General features: G+C 43.2%; 1 protein-coding gene across 2 annotated transcripts in view; it reads right to left on the minus strand.

Annotated features, from left to right (window-relative positions):
- Nucleotides 1–20,957, minus strand: part of LOC127431941 (glutamate receptor 3-like) — a 90,146-nt gene that overhangs the window by 48,085 nt on the left and 21,104 nt on the right. For both annotated transcript variants that reach the window (XM_051682615.1, XM_051682606.1), the window contains exons 3-4: nucleotides 19,181–19,420; nucleotides 3,734–3,921 (exon numbers count right to left, since the gene is read on the minus strand). In XM_051682615.1, the coding sequence (XP_051538575.1) occupies nucleotides 3,734–3,921; nucleotides 19,181–19,420 (428 nt within the window). The remainder of the gene's footprint in view (nucleotides 1–3,733; nucleotides 3,922–19,180; nucleotides 19,421–20,957) is intronic.

Consider the following 20,957-nt stretch of genomic DNA (forward strand, 5'->3'; position numbering starts at 1 on the left):
ATATGTAAATAGTTACTATAAAGCTGTTAAATAAATATACAGAAGAAAACTACTAGGCTATGACTGACATGATTTAAGGAGATTTGAAAGGTATTTTCTGAGTGAAATTAACTTATTACATTTATTAAAGAGGGTGATCAAGATTCTGAAAATAATCTAACACAGGGCTGTGTTCTCAGCCCACTACTGTATTCCCTGTACACACATGACTGTGTGGCAACACATAGCTCCAATTAAGTTTGCTGATGACACGACGGTGGTAGGTCTGATCACTGACAATGATGAAACAGCATACAGAGAGGATGTACACACTCTGACACACTGGTGTCAGGAGCACATCCTCTCCCTCAACATCAGTAAGACAAAGGAGCTTGTGGTGGACTTCAGAAGAAAAGACAGAGAATACAGTCCCATCACCATCAATGGAGCACCAGTGGAGAGAGTCAGCAGCTTCAAGTTCCTGGGTGTCCACATCACTGAGGAACTCACATGGTCCATCCACACTGAAGTCGTTGTGAAGAAGGCTCATCAGCGCCTCTTCTTCCTGAGACGGCTGAGGAAGTTTGGAATGAACCGCCACATCCTCACACGGTTCTACACCTGCACTGTAGAGAGCATCCTGACTGGCTGCATCTCCGCCTGGTACGGCAATAGCACCGCCCACAACAAAGTGTGGTGCAAACTGCCAGACACATCATCGGAGGTGAGCTTCCCTCCCTCCAGGAAATATATACAAGGCGGTGTGTGAAAAAAGCTCGGAGGATCATCAGAGACTCCAGCCACCCGAGCCATGGGCTGTTCTCACTGCTACCATCAGGCAGGCGGTATCGCAGCATCAGGACCCGCACCAGCCGACTCCATGACAGCTTCTTCCCCCAAGCAATCAGACTTTTGAACTCTTGATCTCCCACAATCAAAATACATCTGCACTGCACTTTATTACTCTTACTCTTATATCTCACACCGGACTGTCATTAATTATATTATTATTATATTATATTCTCTCTTAACAACTGACTATCAACCGACAGCCTGAATGTCAATACAGTACAATACTGTACATTCTATATATACTACTATATATACTTTTTTATATATTTTTATTTTTATTTTTTATTTTTATTGAATAATGTGTATCTATATAGTGCGTACTGTATACTGTACAGAGTATGTTATTATTTGTATATTGTTGTGTGTAATTATGTGTATATCAGACGTTTAAATTGTGCTGTGTTAATTTGATGTTATTGTAAATTGGTATATGTCTCATCACTGCAAGAATTTCACACATCATTGCACTTGTGTATATGGCTGTGTGACAATAAAGTGATTTGATTTGATTTGATTTGATTAAAACTTTTATGTTCACGTTTTTATGTTTAATGTTTTTCGTCATCAACTAATACACCAAATACCTGTAATCCTTTCACTTTCGATTAATTAAAAAAATTCAAGTACGTATATAACTTACGAGTGTCTATTTTAAAATTAAAAACTTTAATCTAGAGGTTACAATAATCAGCATTTCCCAAAAGGGTTTTAAAGTGCCATTACCAACACAGTTTTGCCATGTTTTGGTACTGACAATGTAAGATGGTAATGATGAATGTCTGAAAAAAAATCTGTTTAAAAGCAATGTCAGTTTAAAATACCTGAAGAGTAGAAGAACACATTCCATGAATGGAAATTTGTATTGAAATATTTTTCATGAAAATCAGGTCAAAAGAGCACATAGTTACAGATTCACTCAAAAAATGTGTGAACGTTCTCAATTTTCGTGCTCGAACCTGTTTGACATCATGGGGCTGTTATTACATAGAGTCTTTATACACAGCATCAATGTGTTATTTATTGTTCCTGTTCTATGCAGGTACTTGAATACATTGGCAATATTGAAATCTTTTAGTGTCATGCCAGTAAAGCTTTGCAGACTCTTGTGCACAACATAAAGACCCACACAAACACTCACACAGTTATTGATTTTCAAATAGCAGCAGACAGCCAGTCTGCTGAAAGCGCTATGCTCTGATTAGCTTTCTCTGAATGTTGATTGATCTACTGGAGGATTTCATTATCTCTGTGACCTCCCAGTGACACACTCACATTCAGATTCTCTCCTACTTTGTCTGAGTGTGTGTGTGTAAAAATACTAGAAAAATAAAGATGGAAAACAGAAAGAGAAAGAAAGAATGAAAGAGACAAACAGAAAGGGAGAATGTAACAGTACCTTTGAGAGCTGTAATTTTGGATGAGAGGAAAGGGGGTATTTTTAGTTTTCTCACTGTTCCCCTGTTACAGGATATTGTGCCCTACTTAAACACACACACACCACTCACAGGCACACTATATTTTCCACTTATTTGCTAATGACTGTTGAATTTTGGAAAGCTATTGATTACTTTAACAAACAAAACTGTACCAGATCTCTCACGACAGACAGACAGACAGACAGATACTGTAGATAGATAGACAGACAGACAGATAGATAGATACAGTAGGTAGATAGACAGACAGACAGACAGACAGCTATATAGATACACAGACATACAGACAAATAGAGAAATGCATTCACATTACGCAAATACATTTTTATCGCCTGACTGTGTGTATGTGTAGAATCTAGTACACTGTGAAAAATGGTAACTAGCAATTGTTCTCTTTCATCATCTCATGTTCGAGATCCACCTATGGGAAGGGCATACACACCTGACCACTGCAGAAGCATCCAATTGCACCAAGTCTGCTTGTAATCCCATTTTCAGAAGCGAATGTCAACTGAGGAAGATAGTCCTTTTATGCCCTCAGGTAAGAGCAGGTCCTTACAGCAGCATTGGACATGCACTCCTGTCTGTCAAGCCAGACTTGGTGCAATTGGATGCTTCTGTATGCCCTTCCCATAGGTGGATCTCTCCACTTGATGTTTCAGAGAACTGGGGTTACAGAATAGCTAACCTATCATTTCTTTAAGGAGCTATTTCTATCTGATCAATCCATTAAAATTTGTTTTGTTGGTGTAACCTAATGAAGTCAAGTTTATTCTGACATGTTAAATAATATTTTTATGCCGTCAGGTAAGAGCGGGTCCTTCAAAACAAAACCACTGGCTTGTGCAGGCAATATCTTTGGAATATAGCTCTAAGGTGCTCCAGCCACCCTCAGGCCTTAGGGCCAGTTCCAATCCTTCTAAATGGCTGCTTCCTGGGCCCTGTTTCAGGGAGTCTCTCTGCAAGACATTTGTTCAGCTGCATGTTGGGCTTCCCCCCAAACTTTTGTCAAGTACTACCGACTTGATGTCACCAGAACCCCAGTAGCGCATGCGGTTTTGGGTGTGAGTTCTTCATAATGGGTTCACCCATAACCCTTTCTCTCTCACACTGTGTACGTGTCACCCCACATGATTCACACCAAGCACAATGCATGGCTTCTTCTCCCTGCTTTGTTATGTTTATGGGTTATAGAGCCTGCTATATTATATAGGATGTGTCAGGCACCGCCTTTAATTAGGAGACCATCTTTTGTCTGACAGCATCTCCCTGTGAGTGCATAGGGCAATCGGGGAGTTGTCCATATCTTCCCATAGGTCCCATATATATAGAAATATGTATAGAAATTTCCATGAATTTTCCAGGCTTAATTTTAATATTCCCTTATAATTCTAGGTTGACAGTGGGAATACTGAAATAAAATCCCTAAATTTTGGTGTAAGTGTGTGTTATGCGAATGTTTTATGTACCTGCTCTAAAATACTGTTAATACGCTCAACCTCACAGTCGATAAGGAAACGTTTCTCCTGCCGTCGGTCCATCTCTTCAATAATGCGTCTGTATTCCAGCGGATCCACAATGTTGCCCACTGAACGTGCCGTCACCTGCCAATTATTCATTACTGCAGACTCCATTATGGCCTGTAGGATGGAAAAACCTGAGAGAGAGAAAGACAAAGAGATTCAAACATGGTCTTAAACAGCTATGCAGAGCCTGTGTAAAGTAGTAACAGAGCAGAACTGGGCCAGAATGATGGAGCAAGTATAGCTTCATTTCCCTCACAGATGAACTGGTGATGAAGTGCAAATCGTCCTGGTTACTTGCATAACCTCCGTTCCCTAATGGAGGGAATGAGACGTTGTGTCAATGTAGTGACACTAGGGGTCACTCTTGGGAGCCCGAAACACCTCTGGTCTTTGATAAAAGGCCAGTGAAAATTGGTGAGTGGTATTTGCATACCACTCCCCCGGACATACGGGTATAAAAGGAGCTAGTATGCAACCACTCATTCAGGTTTTGAGCTGAGGAGCCGAGACAAGATCCCGGCCATTTCAGCGGGTAGTTCAGTGTTGTGGCAGGAGGAACACAATGTCTCGTTCCCTCCATCAGGGAATGCAGGTTACACAAGTAACCAGGACGTTCCCTATCTGTCACTCACTCGACATTGTGTCGATGTAGTGACACTAGGGGTCCCTATACGAAACACCACAACTGGCTGAACTGTGTTATGTGAACTGACATGTGTGTGACGGGCAGACCACTTTGTGCCTCATAGCCAGTGCACCAGGCTGACACGTAACCTCCCCCAACGCTGTTATGAGTGTCGAACGGCACTTTGGGGACAAGTCGACTGCCCAAAAGATAGAGCAAATGTCTGTTAGAGAGGCGCCACTGGTCAAGGCCCAGGAGGCCGCTATAGCGGCTACATACACCTTCAAGGTGGAGGGGGACAGCCACCCTTCCAACCTCTCCTGCAGGAAGGAAAGTACAGATCCAACTGCGCATCTCTGGGGGTCTTCGCATCGGGAAGAAAACCACTTAGCGAACAGACGCCACTTAAAGGCATACAGGCGCCTCGTAGAGGGGGCCCTAGCCTGAGTGATCATCTCTACCACCGCGGGTGGTAGGCCGCTTAAGTCTTCTGCGTCCCATCCAGGGGCCAGACATGGAGATTGCAGATGTCTGGTCGCGGGTGCCAGATGTTGCACCGTCCCTGAGAAAGAAGGTCCTTCTTCGGGGGGGGGGCTGTTGCGAGGAGCGTGAGGTCCGAGAACCATGTCTGGGTGGGCCAGTAGGGTGCTACCAGGATGACCTGCTCCTCGTCCTCCCTGTTCTTGGACAGGGTCTGTGCAAGTAGGCTCACTGGGGGAAATGCATATTTGCGAAGTCCAGGGGGCCAGCTGTGTGTCAGCACGTCTATACCGAGAGGTGCCTCGGTCAGGGCATACCAGAGCGGGCAGTGGGAGGATTCTTGGGAGGCGAACAGGTCTGCCTGTGCCTGCTGGAATCGACTCCAAATCAGCTGGACCACCTGAGAGTGGAGTCTCCACTCTCCCCTGAGGGTAACCTGCCATGACAGCGCATCCACTGCAGTGTTGAGGTCGCCCGGGATGTGAGTGGCTCGCAGTGGCTTGAGGTGCTGCTGACTCCAGAGGAGGAGACGGCAGGTGAGTTGTGACATACAACGGGAGTGCAGACCACCTTGACAGATGACATATGCTACCGTTGCCATATTGTCTGTCTGAACTAACACATGCTTGCCTTGGATCAATGGCCGAAACCTCCACAGGGCGAGCAGAATTGCCAGCAACTCGAGGCAGTTGATGTGCCAATGTAGCTGCGGGCCCGTCCATGAGCTGGTGGCTGCGTGCCTGTTGCATACAGCGCCCCAGCCTGTTTTGGAGGCATCTGTCGTAACCACGACGCGCCTGGAGACCTGCTCTAGGGGAACGCCTGCCTGTAGAAGTGTGAGGTCGGTCCAAGTGCTGAAGAGGCAGTGACAGATCGGTGTGATGGCCACACGCTGTGTCCCATGGCGCCATGCCCATCTCGGGACTCGAGTCTGAAGCCAGTGCTGAAGCGGTCTCATTTGCATCAATCCGAGCGGAGTGGCCACCGCTGAGGATGCCATATGCCCCAGGAGCCTCTGAAACAGTTTCAGTGGAACCACTGTCTTCTGTACACCTTCAAACAGGTCAGCACCGACTGTGCTTGAACGAGACTGAGTCCAACTCCAAGCTGAGAAAAGAGATGCTCTGAACCGGGAGGAGCTTGCTCTTTTCCCAGTTGACCCAAAGCCCTAGTCGGCTGAGGTGCGAGAGCACCAAGTCCCTGTGTGCACACAACACATCCCGAGAGTGAGCTAGGATTAGCCAGTCATCGAGATAGTTGAGGATGCGAATGCCCACTTCCCTTAGCGGGGCAAGGGCTGCCTCTGCAACCTTCGTGAAGACGCGAGGGGACAAGGACAGGCCGAAAGGGAGGACCTTGTACTGATACGCCCGACCCTCAAATGCAAAATGCAGGAAGGGTCTGTGTCGAGGTAGAATCGAGACGTGGAAGTACGCGTCCTTCAGGTCTACCGCCACAAACCAATCTTGATGCTGGACGCTCGCTAGAATGCGTTTTTGCGTCAGCATCTTGAACGGGAGTCTGTGTAAAGCCCAGTTCAGTACTCGCAGGTCCAAGATTGGCCGCAACCCACAACCTTTTTTCAGTACAATGAAGTAGGGGCTGTAAAACCCCTTCTTCATCTCGGCCGGAGGGACAGGCTCTAACGCATCCTTCCGTAGGAGTATAGCGATCTCTGCTCGCAAGGTAGCAGCGTTCTCGCCCTTCACCGAGGTGAAGTGGATGACGCTGAACCTGGGTGGACGCCTGGCTAACTGAAACGCGTAGCCAAGTCGGACGGTCTGGATCAGCCATCGCGATGGGTTGGAAAGCGCAAGCCATGCGTCCAAGCTCCGGGCGAGGGGGACCAAGGGGACAATATCGTCGTATGTACCGGCGGGTGTTGTGGCTGTGCTGAGTTCAGGGACATCGAAGCACTCACTTGGCTCCTTGTGATCACCCCTGGAACAGCCTGGGACGGGGGAGGAAGAGGCCTGTCCTCATGACCCGTGGAGACTGTCACATCAGGGGCGGATTTGTGCCACAGCTGGGTGCGCAGGGGCGGGGAGACCACCGCTGGAGCGCCAAACCTGCCAAAATGGAATGGTGGATGGTAGTCGTGATGACGGCTGGGCACACCGGGTATGTGACCCAGGGAACAAGGAAACTTGTTACAATATATTCTCCTCCCGGCCCTCCACTGGGGGATGGAGTGGTCTGCTTACCAGCCCCAAAGCAGTGGGTTTCGTCATCCCTGGGTTGCCTGTCTCAGGGGCGCTTTGAAGCCTTTCGCGGGTTCTTGGCGGCCGGCCGAGAGACGGGTGGCATCTGCTTCCTGCGTGGGCTCCATGCCGGGGCTGGGCCGCAGGGGCGGGCTGCGGTGGAGCAGGTGCAGTCACCGCAGGGGGACGCCCTTGGCGACGAGCAGGCGGGGTGTGGGATCTTGAGCCATGCCGGGGCAGGATGTGCCGGATAGCCTCTGTCTGCTGCTTCACCGCAGAGAACTGCTGGGCAAAGTCCTCGATGGTGTCGCGAAATAGGCCAACCTGGGAAATGGGGGCAGCAAGGAACCGTGCCTAATCGGCCTCTCCCATCTCAACCAGGTTGAGCCAAAGGTGGCTCGAGGCAGTTGATGTGCCAACGTAGCCGCGGGCCTGTCCATGAGCTGGCGGCTGCGTGCCCGTTGCATACAGCGGCCCAGCCCGTTTTGGAGGCATCTGTCGTAACCACGACGTGCTTGGAGACCTGCTCTAGGGGAACGCCTGCCTGTAGAAACGTGAGGTCGGACCAAGGGCTGAAGAGGCTGTGACAGATCGGCGTGATGGCCACACGATGTGTCCCGCGGCGCCATGCCCATCTCGGGACTCGAGTCTGAAGCCAGTGCTAAAGTGGTCTCATATGCATCAATCCGAGTGGAGTGACTGTGCGCGCTCGTTCGTGAGGCACGCCGTCAATGAGACCAGGCATAGGTGCACCGTGAGCACCTTATCCACCGGGGGAATCGCCGAATAGCCCCTGGCCGCCCCACCATCAAGGGTAGTGAGGGCGAAGGAGCTGAAAGATCGGGACCGGGCAGTAAAAGGTGCCTCCCATGACCTTCTCGTGCACTTCTGGGAAGAAAGGGCGGGGCTTAGCTGTGAGTGGCGCTGCGAGCCCAGGAACCAATCATCGAGCCGCGAGGGTTCAGGGGAGAGTGGAGGGTTCCACTCTAGCCCGACGCTCGTGGCTGCCCGGGAAAGCATGTCCGTCATTTCCGCGTCAGCCTGTGACCATACCCGAGGGGGGAGCCCAGCTGAGGCTTCCGCGTCTGACTGGACGAGCCCGCTCTCCGATGCTGCGCTCGAGAGCTCATCACCTTCGCCGGCTCCGAACAAGAGGTCAAACTCGCCAAGAGACGAGCCGGCGGACTCATCCAGAAGCCCGATTGGATGAGCATGCTGGGGAATGGGAGGTCCGTGGGGGGATACCCGGCAGAGGTGGTCCCATTGGGGTCCCCAAATCGCCCCCAGTGCTAGCCGCACTGGCCTCATACCCATAGGTAGAAGGACCGAGGTGGGGAGCCCAGTTGTTTCTTACGAAAGCAAGCCGTGACCGCAATGTTGCCATGGTCATGTTCTCACAGTGAGTACATGATCCATCCACGAACGCTGTCTCCACGTGGGTCATGCCCAGACACGAAAGACAGCGATCGTGATCATCCGAAGTTGAGAGGAAACGATCGCAACCAGGAATAACACACAAACAGAAAGGCATCTTTAAAAAGATGCGTCTTTAAAAAGACGTTCTGTGTGTGCCGCTCTTTTAGAGAAATATACTCTTTTAGAAAAATATACTCTCTTTTTGCTGCCGAAGCACCAAGGGATGTTCTCTGCAGTGCACCAGTGCAGAGGAGGGAGAAGCCGCTGAAATGCACCGTCAGATCCAGCAGAGGTGAATGAACAGTCGGCTCCGAAGAGAAAATCTGAATGAGTGGTTGCATACCAGCTCCTTTTATACCCGTATGTCCGGGGAAGTGGTATGCAAATACCAATCGCCAATTTTCATTGGCCTTTTATCAAAGACCAGAGGTGTTTCAGGCTCCCAAGAGTGACCCCTAGTGTCACTACATCGATACAACGTCGAGTGAGTGACAGATAGGGAACTGAAGGCATGAAAGGAAGAAGGCAAAGAATGCTAATGCTAATGCAGACCACATACTTTGCACATATTGTACATATTATATGTGAATATTTTCTGTATGTGTATATTTGTAAATGTGTGTGCATATGTGTGTACTAAACCTTCATGCATATCAGATCCATTCCACTGTAGATCAGATCCACTTCAGATATACTGCAGTGGAGATCACTAGGGCTGGGTATCGCCTGCCACCTCATGATATACGTATTGCGATACACATCACTATTCGATATATTCCGATACATCACGATATTATGGTTCGATTTAGCATTTAATTTAAATTAATTTGGGTATAGTTCAGTTATAATGACCATTTTGCTTGCATACATTGGTGACATTTTAGCTTTTTTTTTAAATGTAGTCCATGTATTACATCAATAAATATTATGTATTGAAATTGCATATATTATATTGCATATATACAGTATATTGTTACATGTTTGTTGTTTACATGCCTAATTTGTACCATTTACAAGTATTTACTTAGATATGTAGAACAAGCTCTAAAATGGTACTGTCTCTTTAAGACCTGTGACAGGGACTTTGACAGTAGTGTTTGTTTGGTCGAATGTCTTCTTTACAGCATTCATGATATGTGTGATTAGAATTAAATGTTTCTTTTGTTGTTTTTTATAAATAACTGACTGTGCTGAGAACAGAAAAGATATTAAATGAGACATTATTAAACAACAAATGGTTTGCTTGGATCTAGTCTCTGGACTCACATTACACAGCATGAGTCAAAACTTTTACTCTCAGCATGCAGTAAAAAGACCTCAGTGCTGAACTTCTTCACCACTACACCACTCAAACACTGGTGAGTGAAATCTAAACAATTACCAGCCAGTGGCTAATCACAGAAATTTTATAGCAAATGGGAAGTATTTACGCACATCTGAATGTCGGGGATTGCAGATAGAAAGAAACGGCGATCTTGGCATTTTAAGAATCAACACTGGGATCGTACAAATGAAGATTAAGTAGAAAATCAATATTTTTGTCCAGCCCTAGATCCAAACGTGTGAGAGAGGTCCAGCATGTCCGTGAGAGAAACCCCCTGCACAACAGATCAGAACCACTGCAGCGCATATCAGACACCGTGCAGAGCACCACCCTCCACCCCAGTGAGTGAAGATTTGTTCTCTTTGACATAGAAAACATCTTTTACTCTTTTTAACCTCTTTTTTTAATGTCAGGGATTCTCTTCATGACATACAGTAAGTGACAAATGAACACTCAAATAACTTCCAAAAAGTTTTGAAAGGAAGAATTTTTGATAGCCTCACCATTCACTTTTACTGTATAGAAAAAAATGCAATGAAGTGAATGTTGACTGGGGCTAAAAATTCTGACAATCGCCTTCTGTGTTTCACAGAAACAAGAAAGTAATAAAAGTTTAGAACAACATGAGGGGGATTAAAAATGACAGAATTGTAATTTTTGGATAAACTCTCCCTTTAAGCTCTATCAACATGTGTGGTAACAGTGCAACAGTTTCATATTTTAAACGTTTGTCCCACAGACTTTATGCATTACTGACTGTACACATTTTTCCTTTATTTTTAAAAACTGAGAGTTGACCTAGTTTTTATTTTTTATTTTTTATTTTTTTAACTACCTTTACATCCTTTGCAATGTCCTGGATTCATCGCACCACTGTATTGTCCAACATTTGTTTAATAATGGTTTTACCCTCTATAGAATCAACCAAATCAGCCAAAGATTATATAAGAGGCTGGATCTTTCAAACTTAAATTTACATTTAAAAAACAAATTAACCACATTAAGAAATACATTTTAGATAGTGTAACAAATCGCTCTGTTGCCGAGGCGGTCTTGCGTTCTCGTCAAGTGACAAATAAGCTTCTGCTTTTACTGAGGAACTGACAAGACATCAAGCTGATTTGAATATTTTCATCACACTCATCACAAATGCTGATTGTAATCCATAGGATTTTATGGACTGTAATCCATAATCTGCCTTTTTTCCTACACTATAATGACATCAGAAAGTGGATACACAACAGTCTGTTTTTATTGAAAGTAATTTCTTACTAAAAGCTGCATATGGACATATGCGTTCTGCAGCAAGCATTGAGGGGATAAATACACAATTATGTTACTCTATGAATCGCACACCTGGCTCGTTTGGAGCATTTGTTTTGGAACCTGGTGTGTTTTCTCCCTTGATTTGGTTAGTTTAGGCACATATGAACACGGCAATCACACTCAGATCCGCAATGAAACAATCGGTCTGACTGCAAATGAATTCTGGAGCGCTTCGCTTGTGGTGAGACAAACATTGTCCCTATAAAAGCCAAGAATATACCTGATGGATCTGTGGAGAAGAAATCTGTAGGTCAGCTCATCACTGTAATTCATCATCAAAATATGGATATAGCATTTTGGCGACTATTTTAGATGCAAGTTATTTAATAATTCCTGAGGTAATTTTAGCAAGATCCCTTCTCTCTTTTGGATGCGGCAGAACAGACACCGGTAGGATGGCATCAGCAACTTTATGACAGAAATAAGCATGGCTTCACTCTTTGTATGTGTATGTGTGTGTTTGTCTGTGGGCGAGGGCGCTGGCACGAGAGGGAGAGAGGTAGAGCTCCGTGACCGGATAAAAATAACCACAACGGATATTTTACAACTCATATCCATCCTTGTGTCGGTCTGTCGGATAATGTTTATTTGCAGTGCAACGTCTGACACACGCATTCTGTACCATCAGCTATATTGAAATCTTCTAAATTAATTGATAAAATCAAGCAAGCTACAGGTCTAAAAATGCCCTAAATCACTCTAGCTGTGTCCCAAACACACTATACACTATGCACTTACAAAATATACTATGCACCCAGCCATGTAGTGAATGAATTTTCAAAGTGTAGTATCGTCCCAAATGGAACACTTAACTTTTTTTTACTACACGGCGTTCGCCGTTTAACAGCTGACGGAAGTGACGTTTCAAGCGCACGTGATATGTTGCCACTAGCTTTAGCACGTTAGCCAACCTCAGTTCAACACTTGTATCTTAAACAATGTACATATTCACACAGCTTGGGGTGATGGTATAGCATTCAACTCACATTTGTAAGGTGCTGTATCCACTGAAGATTTGCTAGCTGCTACATTCTTCATTTTTGTCAGACGAGCAGTGCAGACAGGTAAATGCGCCCTTTCCGCTATGTATGGCAAGCTGCGTGCACTGAGTGCATGAAGTGTCCAACATTCCACACTCTGTTTTGATGGTTGAAAAAGTGCATCATCTGGGTATTTAAAGTACACTTCTTTTTGCTGCATTTTCAGTGTTAACATGCTACTTGCACAACTTACACTACAAACTGGCGTAGAATAGGGCAGAAGTGTGCGGTTTGGGATGCGACTTCTATTACAATTTTTTATGCTCACGTGGCACTCCTTGTTATTTCAGCAAGAGAGAGTTGCAGTGAGTTGGTATGTTTGTCACCACTCCACTATTTTGCATCGGCAAGTGTGTCATACCGCCGACAGAAGAGAGCAAGATCTCAGCAAAACAGTCTGCATGTGTGACACCTTCAGCCAAAATCGAGTTGTCTGGAGTCTGCTAGTGTGACGCCAGCTTTAATTAACTGGAGCTAAAAAATATTAACATCACTGAATCAACATGAATACATTAGGTCATACCACCAAAACTCTTAAGGGACAGATCAGGTAGAAAAGCTCCTTAAGGTAATAATGATGGGTTACTGTCACAGTTCCAGTGAGTTCGTCGGTCTGTTCTGTTTGGTTTGTTATTTCTCTCCCTCATGTGTCTCAGGCGCTGTCGGCATGCGTGATCAGCATTTACATGGGAACACTGATTGTTCCCATGGGAACACTGATCATGCCACTAATTAGCGTGCTAGCAGCACCTGTTCTTCACTGATTCACTGCCCATTTAATCCCTTCGTTGTGTCATGTTCTTTGCTAGATTGTTGTTTGGTGCTGAAGTAACTCACCTCACTCTCTCTCTGCCTAGTTGGTCCTGTCTCATGTATCTGTTTTGGTTGCCCTTCTCTGCTTGCATGTTGGGAGTGTGGTTACCTTCCAGTTTGCTGTGTGCTTGTTCTCTACACCCACAACTCTTCAACTGAGGATTCCTCACGGATCTGCTCACTGTGCGGCCACGGCGCGTAAACATCGACAAACACATCCATCACCTTCTTACTGCAGTCGGTGCCGGGTTCTTCATGCTTCACCAGCCCAGTTGAAGTTATAATTTATTGTAAATAAATTATTTGAACTGTTCCTCTGCTCTTGGGTCTCTTTGTCTCTTTGTGACAGGTTACCACGTTTTGCAGTATATTAAGCCTACTGTATATGTGTGTCAGTCTACGGACCCTCTGCAGTACCTTCATGGGCCCTCGGTTGAAACTGCTAACTTTAAAGAATTCAAAGCAAAATTTGAAGCTAAAGTCATGTTCCCTAGCATCAATTGTAACCTCCAGCTCAAGGCCATACACACAGACAGTGCAGAAAACAGCCCTGTTTCATTCTGTCTCTTTTTAAGCACTGTGATCAGATTCATTATAGGACAACATACACATGCATTCAATCACAATTTTAATTAGTATGCGTCCTGTTGTGCTGGGCCACCAGGCTGTTTAGCTATGACCAATTAATCAAGACTGACAGCTCGCAGAGAGGTGAGAATTCAACAGACACACACACACATACACAAAAACACTTTAACTCTAAAGTCAAACCTGTTAGCAGTGGGAAGGACATTCTTACACAGAGTCTCAAGATTTTGTGTATAAGCAGTGCTGAGACCTGCCGAGCTCCGGTTTAATAAGGATCACTTTATTTAACATGAGTTCCTCATTAGTACAGTAATTAATCACACAGACACTTAACAAATAATCACTTAATTAATCACACAGGCACCTTAATTTAATAAACCTCATACACTGACCTCAGAAACCTCATACACTGAGTTCTTGAAATTCTTTTCACATTGTACTATCCAAGTGAGGGATTTTTAAGCGAATATAGAAATGCCAATCGTGAACACAGTTCAGAGCACTCCAAATGACCTGAGGCCATCACCAACCCGCACCTCAGACCATCCATTTAGAGCAGCTCGTGAAGAGCGTGTGAAGATTAAACGCTAGATGTGATGTATGCACGTTGTTTAAAAGTTTAGACAAGGCTTTCGACAGAGAACAAAAAAAAAAGTTTAATTTTAACATTCATGTAATGGCAAATGTTCATTTTTGCCTACGTAGTGTTAATGACAAGCAGTGACACAGAGGAGATAAGGAGTCGCTTACTCTGTTACTGTGGAGATTATACAATGGTGGCTGTGCAGTTTAGTATGTCTTGATTGCTTCAAGCTTTTTGAGCACTTGTTTTGCCGCTGCCAATATGGAGAAATGCGATCCAATTATCGGTTGAGATTCACAGTTTATGCTGAAAAATTGCGGATATTAGACAAAATTGCAATTTACTGAAAAAAAGAAATCAGAGATTGGATGAATTTGCATAAATTCTTGCGATCACAAATTCCTGCAGGACTGTCAGATGATTGCAACACACTCAAAAATGTTGGGACAGTGTGAGTGTTTACTACTGTGTAATAATCTTCTAATAACACTTCAGCTGCACAATTGTACAGAGCCTTCATTGCCATATTTTGCACTACATAATTAAGCAATATCGCACGAGCAAGAGTGCGATATGGCCCTACATCAGCACTGCTGTGCCGCCAAAGCAGGGGTATTTGTCCCTATTTTGCGGTAGCCGGTGCGCAAGAGTCATTCACTATAGAAATCGTAATGTCCTCCGCCATTTTAAACACCACGTCCTCTGCAGTTTGGAAATTCTGGTAAGAGGAAAGCGCCTTGAGTTCTGTAATTAATCAGTCTGTTGTGTCTCTCAGCTGTGATGAGCCGTAATGCTGAAGTTGTTAGTTTAAAGCCGTTTAAAGCTATTTCCTAGCTTTAGTAGTGTAGTATTAATACACTGGCTGACGCGGGTTCACTTCACGTCACCTAAGTGGCTCATATTACACACAAAAATTATCTTTTGCCACCACCTGCTGGCTAACATATGTAATGTAAAATAATACATGTAAAAAGAGACACATACAGTAGCTCTTAACACATATGCACTGCTCTTACACTTTAGTTTAGAACGGCACGAACACAAGTGATACAGAGTGAAGCGTCAGAGTGCTGATGGTGTGAGACCATCGGTGCTCATGGAACGTCTCTCGTCCAATCAGATTCGAGGACCGGAACTAGCTGTTGTATATTGCGTCATACATTCTCAATTGGAGACAGGTTAGAACAGCAGGCAGGCCAATTTAGCACCCATACTTTCTGCCTTGGCAGCGATACATTTGTAATCCGGGCAGTATGTGGTTTACCGTTGTCCTGTTGGAAAACCACTTCTGAATGCAAGTGATCTCCAATCCTTCAAATGTCACTGTCTTAAAAACGGTCATTCATCTCTAATCTCTAGATATCATGACATACTGTAGGCTCTGGAATACTTCGGTAAACCTTCGGTCAACACCACTCGCCATTGCATCCACAGATGCAAGTTAAGGCTTTACTATGCAAAGAATAAACCATACATAAACACTGTCCAGAAGCGCCACCGGACTCAGTCTCATCTGAGATTGAAAGCAGAACAGTGGAATTGTGTTTTGTGGTCCAACAAGTCCACAGAGTTCAATAGAGTTTGGAAAAAACAGCCGTCATGTTATCCGGGCCAAAGAGTAAAAGGACCACACCAGCTGTTATCAGCATCAGGTCCAAAAGCTCATGGTACAGTATGGGGGTGTGTAGGCGCCCATGGCATGAGTAACTTGCACATCTGTTAAATTCACAAGGTAAAACATCAAATAATGTGTTGTTGTAGTGCTTTAAATATGGACAGGGTGAACAGAATTTACAAATCATTACTTTTTGTTTTCATTAGCATTTTCCATGCTGTCCCAAATTGTTTGGATTTGGAGTTGTAGAATGGAGGGTACCAAAGAGCTCAGTGAATTTAGATGTGGCTCTTTCAATGCCACCAATAAAATGGTTTACTGAGACTGGTGTGGAAGAACCTGACTGATCTGCGCAAAGCCCAGGCCCCACTGAACCCCTTTGGGATGAATTGCAATGGAAACTCTGAACCAGAACCATCCCCCAACTTCATTGCCTGACCTCACTGAGGTTCTTCTGTCTGAATGGATGCATATCCCTGCAGCCATATTTCAACATCTAGTGGAAATAATTTCCAGAAGAGTAGAAACTATTATAGCAGCAAAGGGAAGACCAACTCCTTATAGTTTCAACTGTTTTGAAATGGATATATTTTAACAAACACATATGGGTGTGTTGTTCAGGTGTTCAGATTCTTTTGGCCTTGTAATGTATGATGCAAGAGACCAGCACCACCAGCCCAACTTCCTTCTGACTGTGGTGGATAATTTCAAGGGTGGTAGGAGATCGATACTATCTGACTGTATTATTCATAGTACATAGAGTACTTTTCTTGGAATATGGACATTTGAGAACAGCTATTGTTATACAGTGCTACCTCTTCAATCACCTCCAATTTCATGTAACATGAAAACAGAAATGAAACAGTAGGGTACTGTACTATGATTTCTTCCATCTCTTCTTTCTGCTCACCAAACACATTAAATTTGAGCCTCAGCTAGGCATGTTTATCATGACTGAGTAGAATCAAAAGTCTAATCTTGTTGAAAATTCTTGATGTTCTCAAAGTTTATCAGCACCTCATTGTGGACCACATTATAGCTCCAAGGTCCTGACACTTCAAAAGGCAAGTAAGGCCTTTCCTCGAAAACTGTTCCACTTAGCTCCTTATTCAGGCCGGCTAAGCAACAACATGACCCCCCTTGCTGGACTGCCAGCATCTACATGTATATTACTGTATGTCCAACTTCATCCCATCCACGATGCTCCAGCTTTGCTTGTCTTCAACATCCAGATTTAATGGCATGTTACATGGTCATGTCTTCAGGTCATCTAGAAATCAATTGAAGATATTTTTTCCTGACCTGCACTGCTGTCAATGGTCCAGCCCACCACTATAATCAATTCTTCATCCATCGCTATGGAGGCCACTTCTGGCTAACTACTCCCATCATTTCTCCAGATGAAGGCTTCCTGACAGTCCAGGTCCAGAAATCTTTGCTTTTCTTTGGTGGTATGGAAGTCCCAATGACTGCCAGAAAAGCTATTAATCCAAACAAAGCCTGAAGACACACCTCTTCAGAGCTCTCAAACTGATCTCATACCCTTTCAATACACAAATAATATGCTAAAAGGATATTCACTACTGCTAATGATTATTGTCTTGTTTTTATGCCATAAAATATGACTTTACTATAGTTCTCACTCTTTTCTGATTGTCTTCACGCCCACATGCACTGTAAAAAACATTACCTTAGTACGTACATTTCTGCATATTTTTTGCATATTTTTCACACTGATATTTATTATTATGCATGTACTGTATATGTCCTCTACGTGTCCTCTACTGACCCTTTTGTCTCTATCTTGGTTCTCTTATGCACAGTCAATAAAAACATTTACATGCAATAACAGTCATAACTAATGCAGCAACTGTTAAACCTCAGGAAAAGTTGTTGTGGTGGAGGTTTCTTTTAAATCTAAGTGACTTTTAACTGTAAATACACAGATATTGTGACGTTTAATCCATTAACGAAGACCCCTGGAGAAAACAAAATATTGTCTGTCTTGTTAAACCTTTCATAACAAAGCTGTCCCAGTAAAATATCTCTTCAGAGTAAACAAACTTAGAAGAGTATTTGATTGTTGGCTGTATGCCCGTCAGGTGTTCTGGAACACACACAGATGAAACCTGTCCTCCACTATATATCAGTGTTTTACTGTGCTATCCTACTACCTGTCTAATAAAAATGGTAACATTTCCTACTTTAGCAGGATTTGTACAACAACAACAAAAAGTGGTTGTGCTGGAAGCTGATTTTCATGAGTGTAGTGACTTATGAATGACGCTATGAGCTATTTTTAATTTATTTGAGTATTTACATGTACAGTTTCATGAAAAAGTATGTTATATTATGTTATAGACAATTTGTCTTACAGTGGACTGATAAACATTAATACTTTTAGATATACTTTTGTAACCCTTCCCAGCTTTATAAATCAATACTCAATCTAAGGTTTTCTGAAATATATTTTTTTCGAGGCATGGTCACATCAAGCATACTTTCTTGTAAACAGCATATTTGTGAGTGTTTTTTATAGGGCAGGACAGTTCTGAACAACACCTACAATCTCGTCTCATTGTTTGGACTCATAAGCCTAGAGATTCACATACTTTTTTCATTCTGAACTGTGAATGTTTACACAGGGTGTTCAATAAAGATTTGAAAAGGCATAATTTTGTGTTTTTTTTTTGTTTTTTTTTAAGTAGACTGTCTTTGTCTATTGTTGTGGCATAGTTGAAGATCAAAACAAATTTGACCAATTTATGCAGAATAGGTTCACATACTTTTACCTGCAACTGTATATGTCTAACAGAGTATCCGTGTGAAAGTATGATTGTGAGTTTTTCTGTGTGTGAGTGTGTGTGCAAATGTCTTCAAAAATAATGACATAAATAGTTTTCATTTATCACTTAATGTCATACAAAGTCCAGTAAACATAAAAAAAGGCTAAATCAATATTTGGTGTGACCACCTTTGCCTTTAAAACAGCACCAATTCTCCTAGGTACACCTGGACACAGTTTTTCTTGGTTGTTGGCAGATAGGATGTTCCAAGCTTCTTGGAGAATTTGCCACAGTTCTTCTATTTAGGCTGTCTCAATTGCTTCTGTCTCTTTATGTAATCTCAGACTGACATGATGTTCAGTGGGGGGATTTGTGGGGACCTTGACATCTGTTGCAGGGCTCCCTGTTCTTCTATTCTAATATTTTCTATTTGCAAAATTAATGTTTGGGAGTCTAACATTTATATTTCCTACTGACACACTAAAGCTGAAGATATAAATAACCATCTTAAGACAAATGCTTTTGTGAAACATCTTATGTGCCTAAGACTTTTGCACAGTACTGTATATGTATGAGTGTTTGTGTAAACTCACCTCTATCAGTGTCGTACAGGTAGACAAATTTCTCCCATTTGTAATGAGAAAGCAAGCTGAGCAGCGCCCCTCGGAGGCTTGGCCTCATCTGCATGACAAACTGCACATCTGTGTCCGTGGGAAAAGATGGAGTGATAAAGGAGGTGTGCAGAGCTCCGCAGAATGATGTTAATGTGTTCATTGACCTCCTGTCATAGAATCCAAATATTGCATATACACCTCTTGAGAACTGAGAACAGACTGCCAGACAGAGAGACAAAACAAGAGAAAATTTATATTAAGATACACAAACATCAGATAAACAATGACAAACACACTCAAAAACAAGCAGACACTTTAAATCACAGGGACTGTTGGGGGGAGTGTTCGGGAAACCTGTTTGGAAACCTGTTTGCAATTCCATCTGATGCCACTAGTGGCTCAGAAATAGTGATCAACCGAATGGGTTTTTAATGGCCGATATCAGGAGAGCAGTGTGGCCGGTAGGTCGATACAATGCCGAAATATCACATGGTTTAATATAGTAAATAACAAAAACATAAAATTGCTAAAAAAATATTAGAAACTATTATTTAGCACTAAATTTAATTTCACACAAAACTTTAACTTTGTAAAAAATAATCTAAAAAAAAAAATATTGTAGTTTTAAATAGCATATAGCAGTTTTTCTGATTTCTGTTTAGTCATCAAATTTTAATAATAATTTTCCCATGAAGAAATTGTTACTATATTAGGAAGAAGGAAATAACAGTACACATCATGGATGCCATGTGCGCATTAACAATCGCATTTTCTCAAAAAATACCAAATCAAACAAATTGTACATACAGTGTATAGTGAATATGGCATTTACTTATAGCGCACATGAAGTGCTTTTACTCTGAAGTTGCACTCACGTGCTCGTGCAGATCCAGAACAAGCAGCCTGACAGTTTATATGGCCTGGATCACCTGCTTGTCATGGACTGACTGTCATGATTTGTGAATCAGAGGAACTTTTGATCCCGATCCTGAAGTTTTGATTCTGGCTGATCGAATATGCGACTCAGAGGAAGATATCAGATGAGCGCTCAATGAGAAAAAACACTGGATTTTCATGAGGTTCATGAATGACATCTGTTTAAACGAGATATCTGCATATTTGCATATTGGCAGACGGTATATAATATAATGTGTTTGCCTTTTATCATTAGAAAAGAAAGTTAAAAGTAACAGGGGACTGCTGAGGAGAGGCTGTTAGAATACGTGCTTTAGAGGAAGATATATGAGCGCTCTACAGAATGCTGGATTTGCTCAAGTTGTGTGAGATTGGTTTATTACATCAGTTTAAAAGAGATATGTGCATATTCGCAGACGGTATATGATATTAGTTTTATTGATATTTGCCTTTTTATTATAAGACAGTTAAAAGTTACAGGGAACTGTTGAGGAGAGAGGGAGAATGAAACAGGCGAGCACTTTAACATTATGAGCTCAAACACATCTGCCACGACTCTGATATGTGGACCGTTTAAATGACACTACGTTGCACACTGTTTTTTTATTGTAGTAACATGATGGCACGTCACAACAAAACGAACTGTGACTGATCGTTTACATGTCGTTTACATGTCTCAGTCACTTCACATGCAAGCAGTGCCCACAAGAAACAAATCGGCCAAATGGGAATATTTATCGACAAATGCCGATAACTAAAAAATTCCAAATATCAGCCGATTTATCGGCCTCGGTGATAAATCAGTCAACCACTGCTCAGAAATGACCAAAAGCAGCTTTAA

The sequence above is a fragment of the Myxocyprinus asiaticus genome, chromosome 4, assembly GCF_019703515.2.
Source record: "Myxocyprinus asiaticus isolate MX2 ecotype Aquarium Trade chromosome 4, UBuf_Myxa_2, whole genome shotgun sequence".
NCBI classification, from domain to species: domain Eukaryota; kingdom Metazoa; phylum Chordata; class Actinopteri; order Cypriniformes; family Catostomidae; genus Myxocyprinus; species Myxocyprinus asiaticus.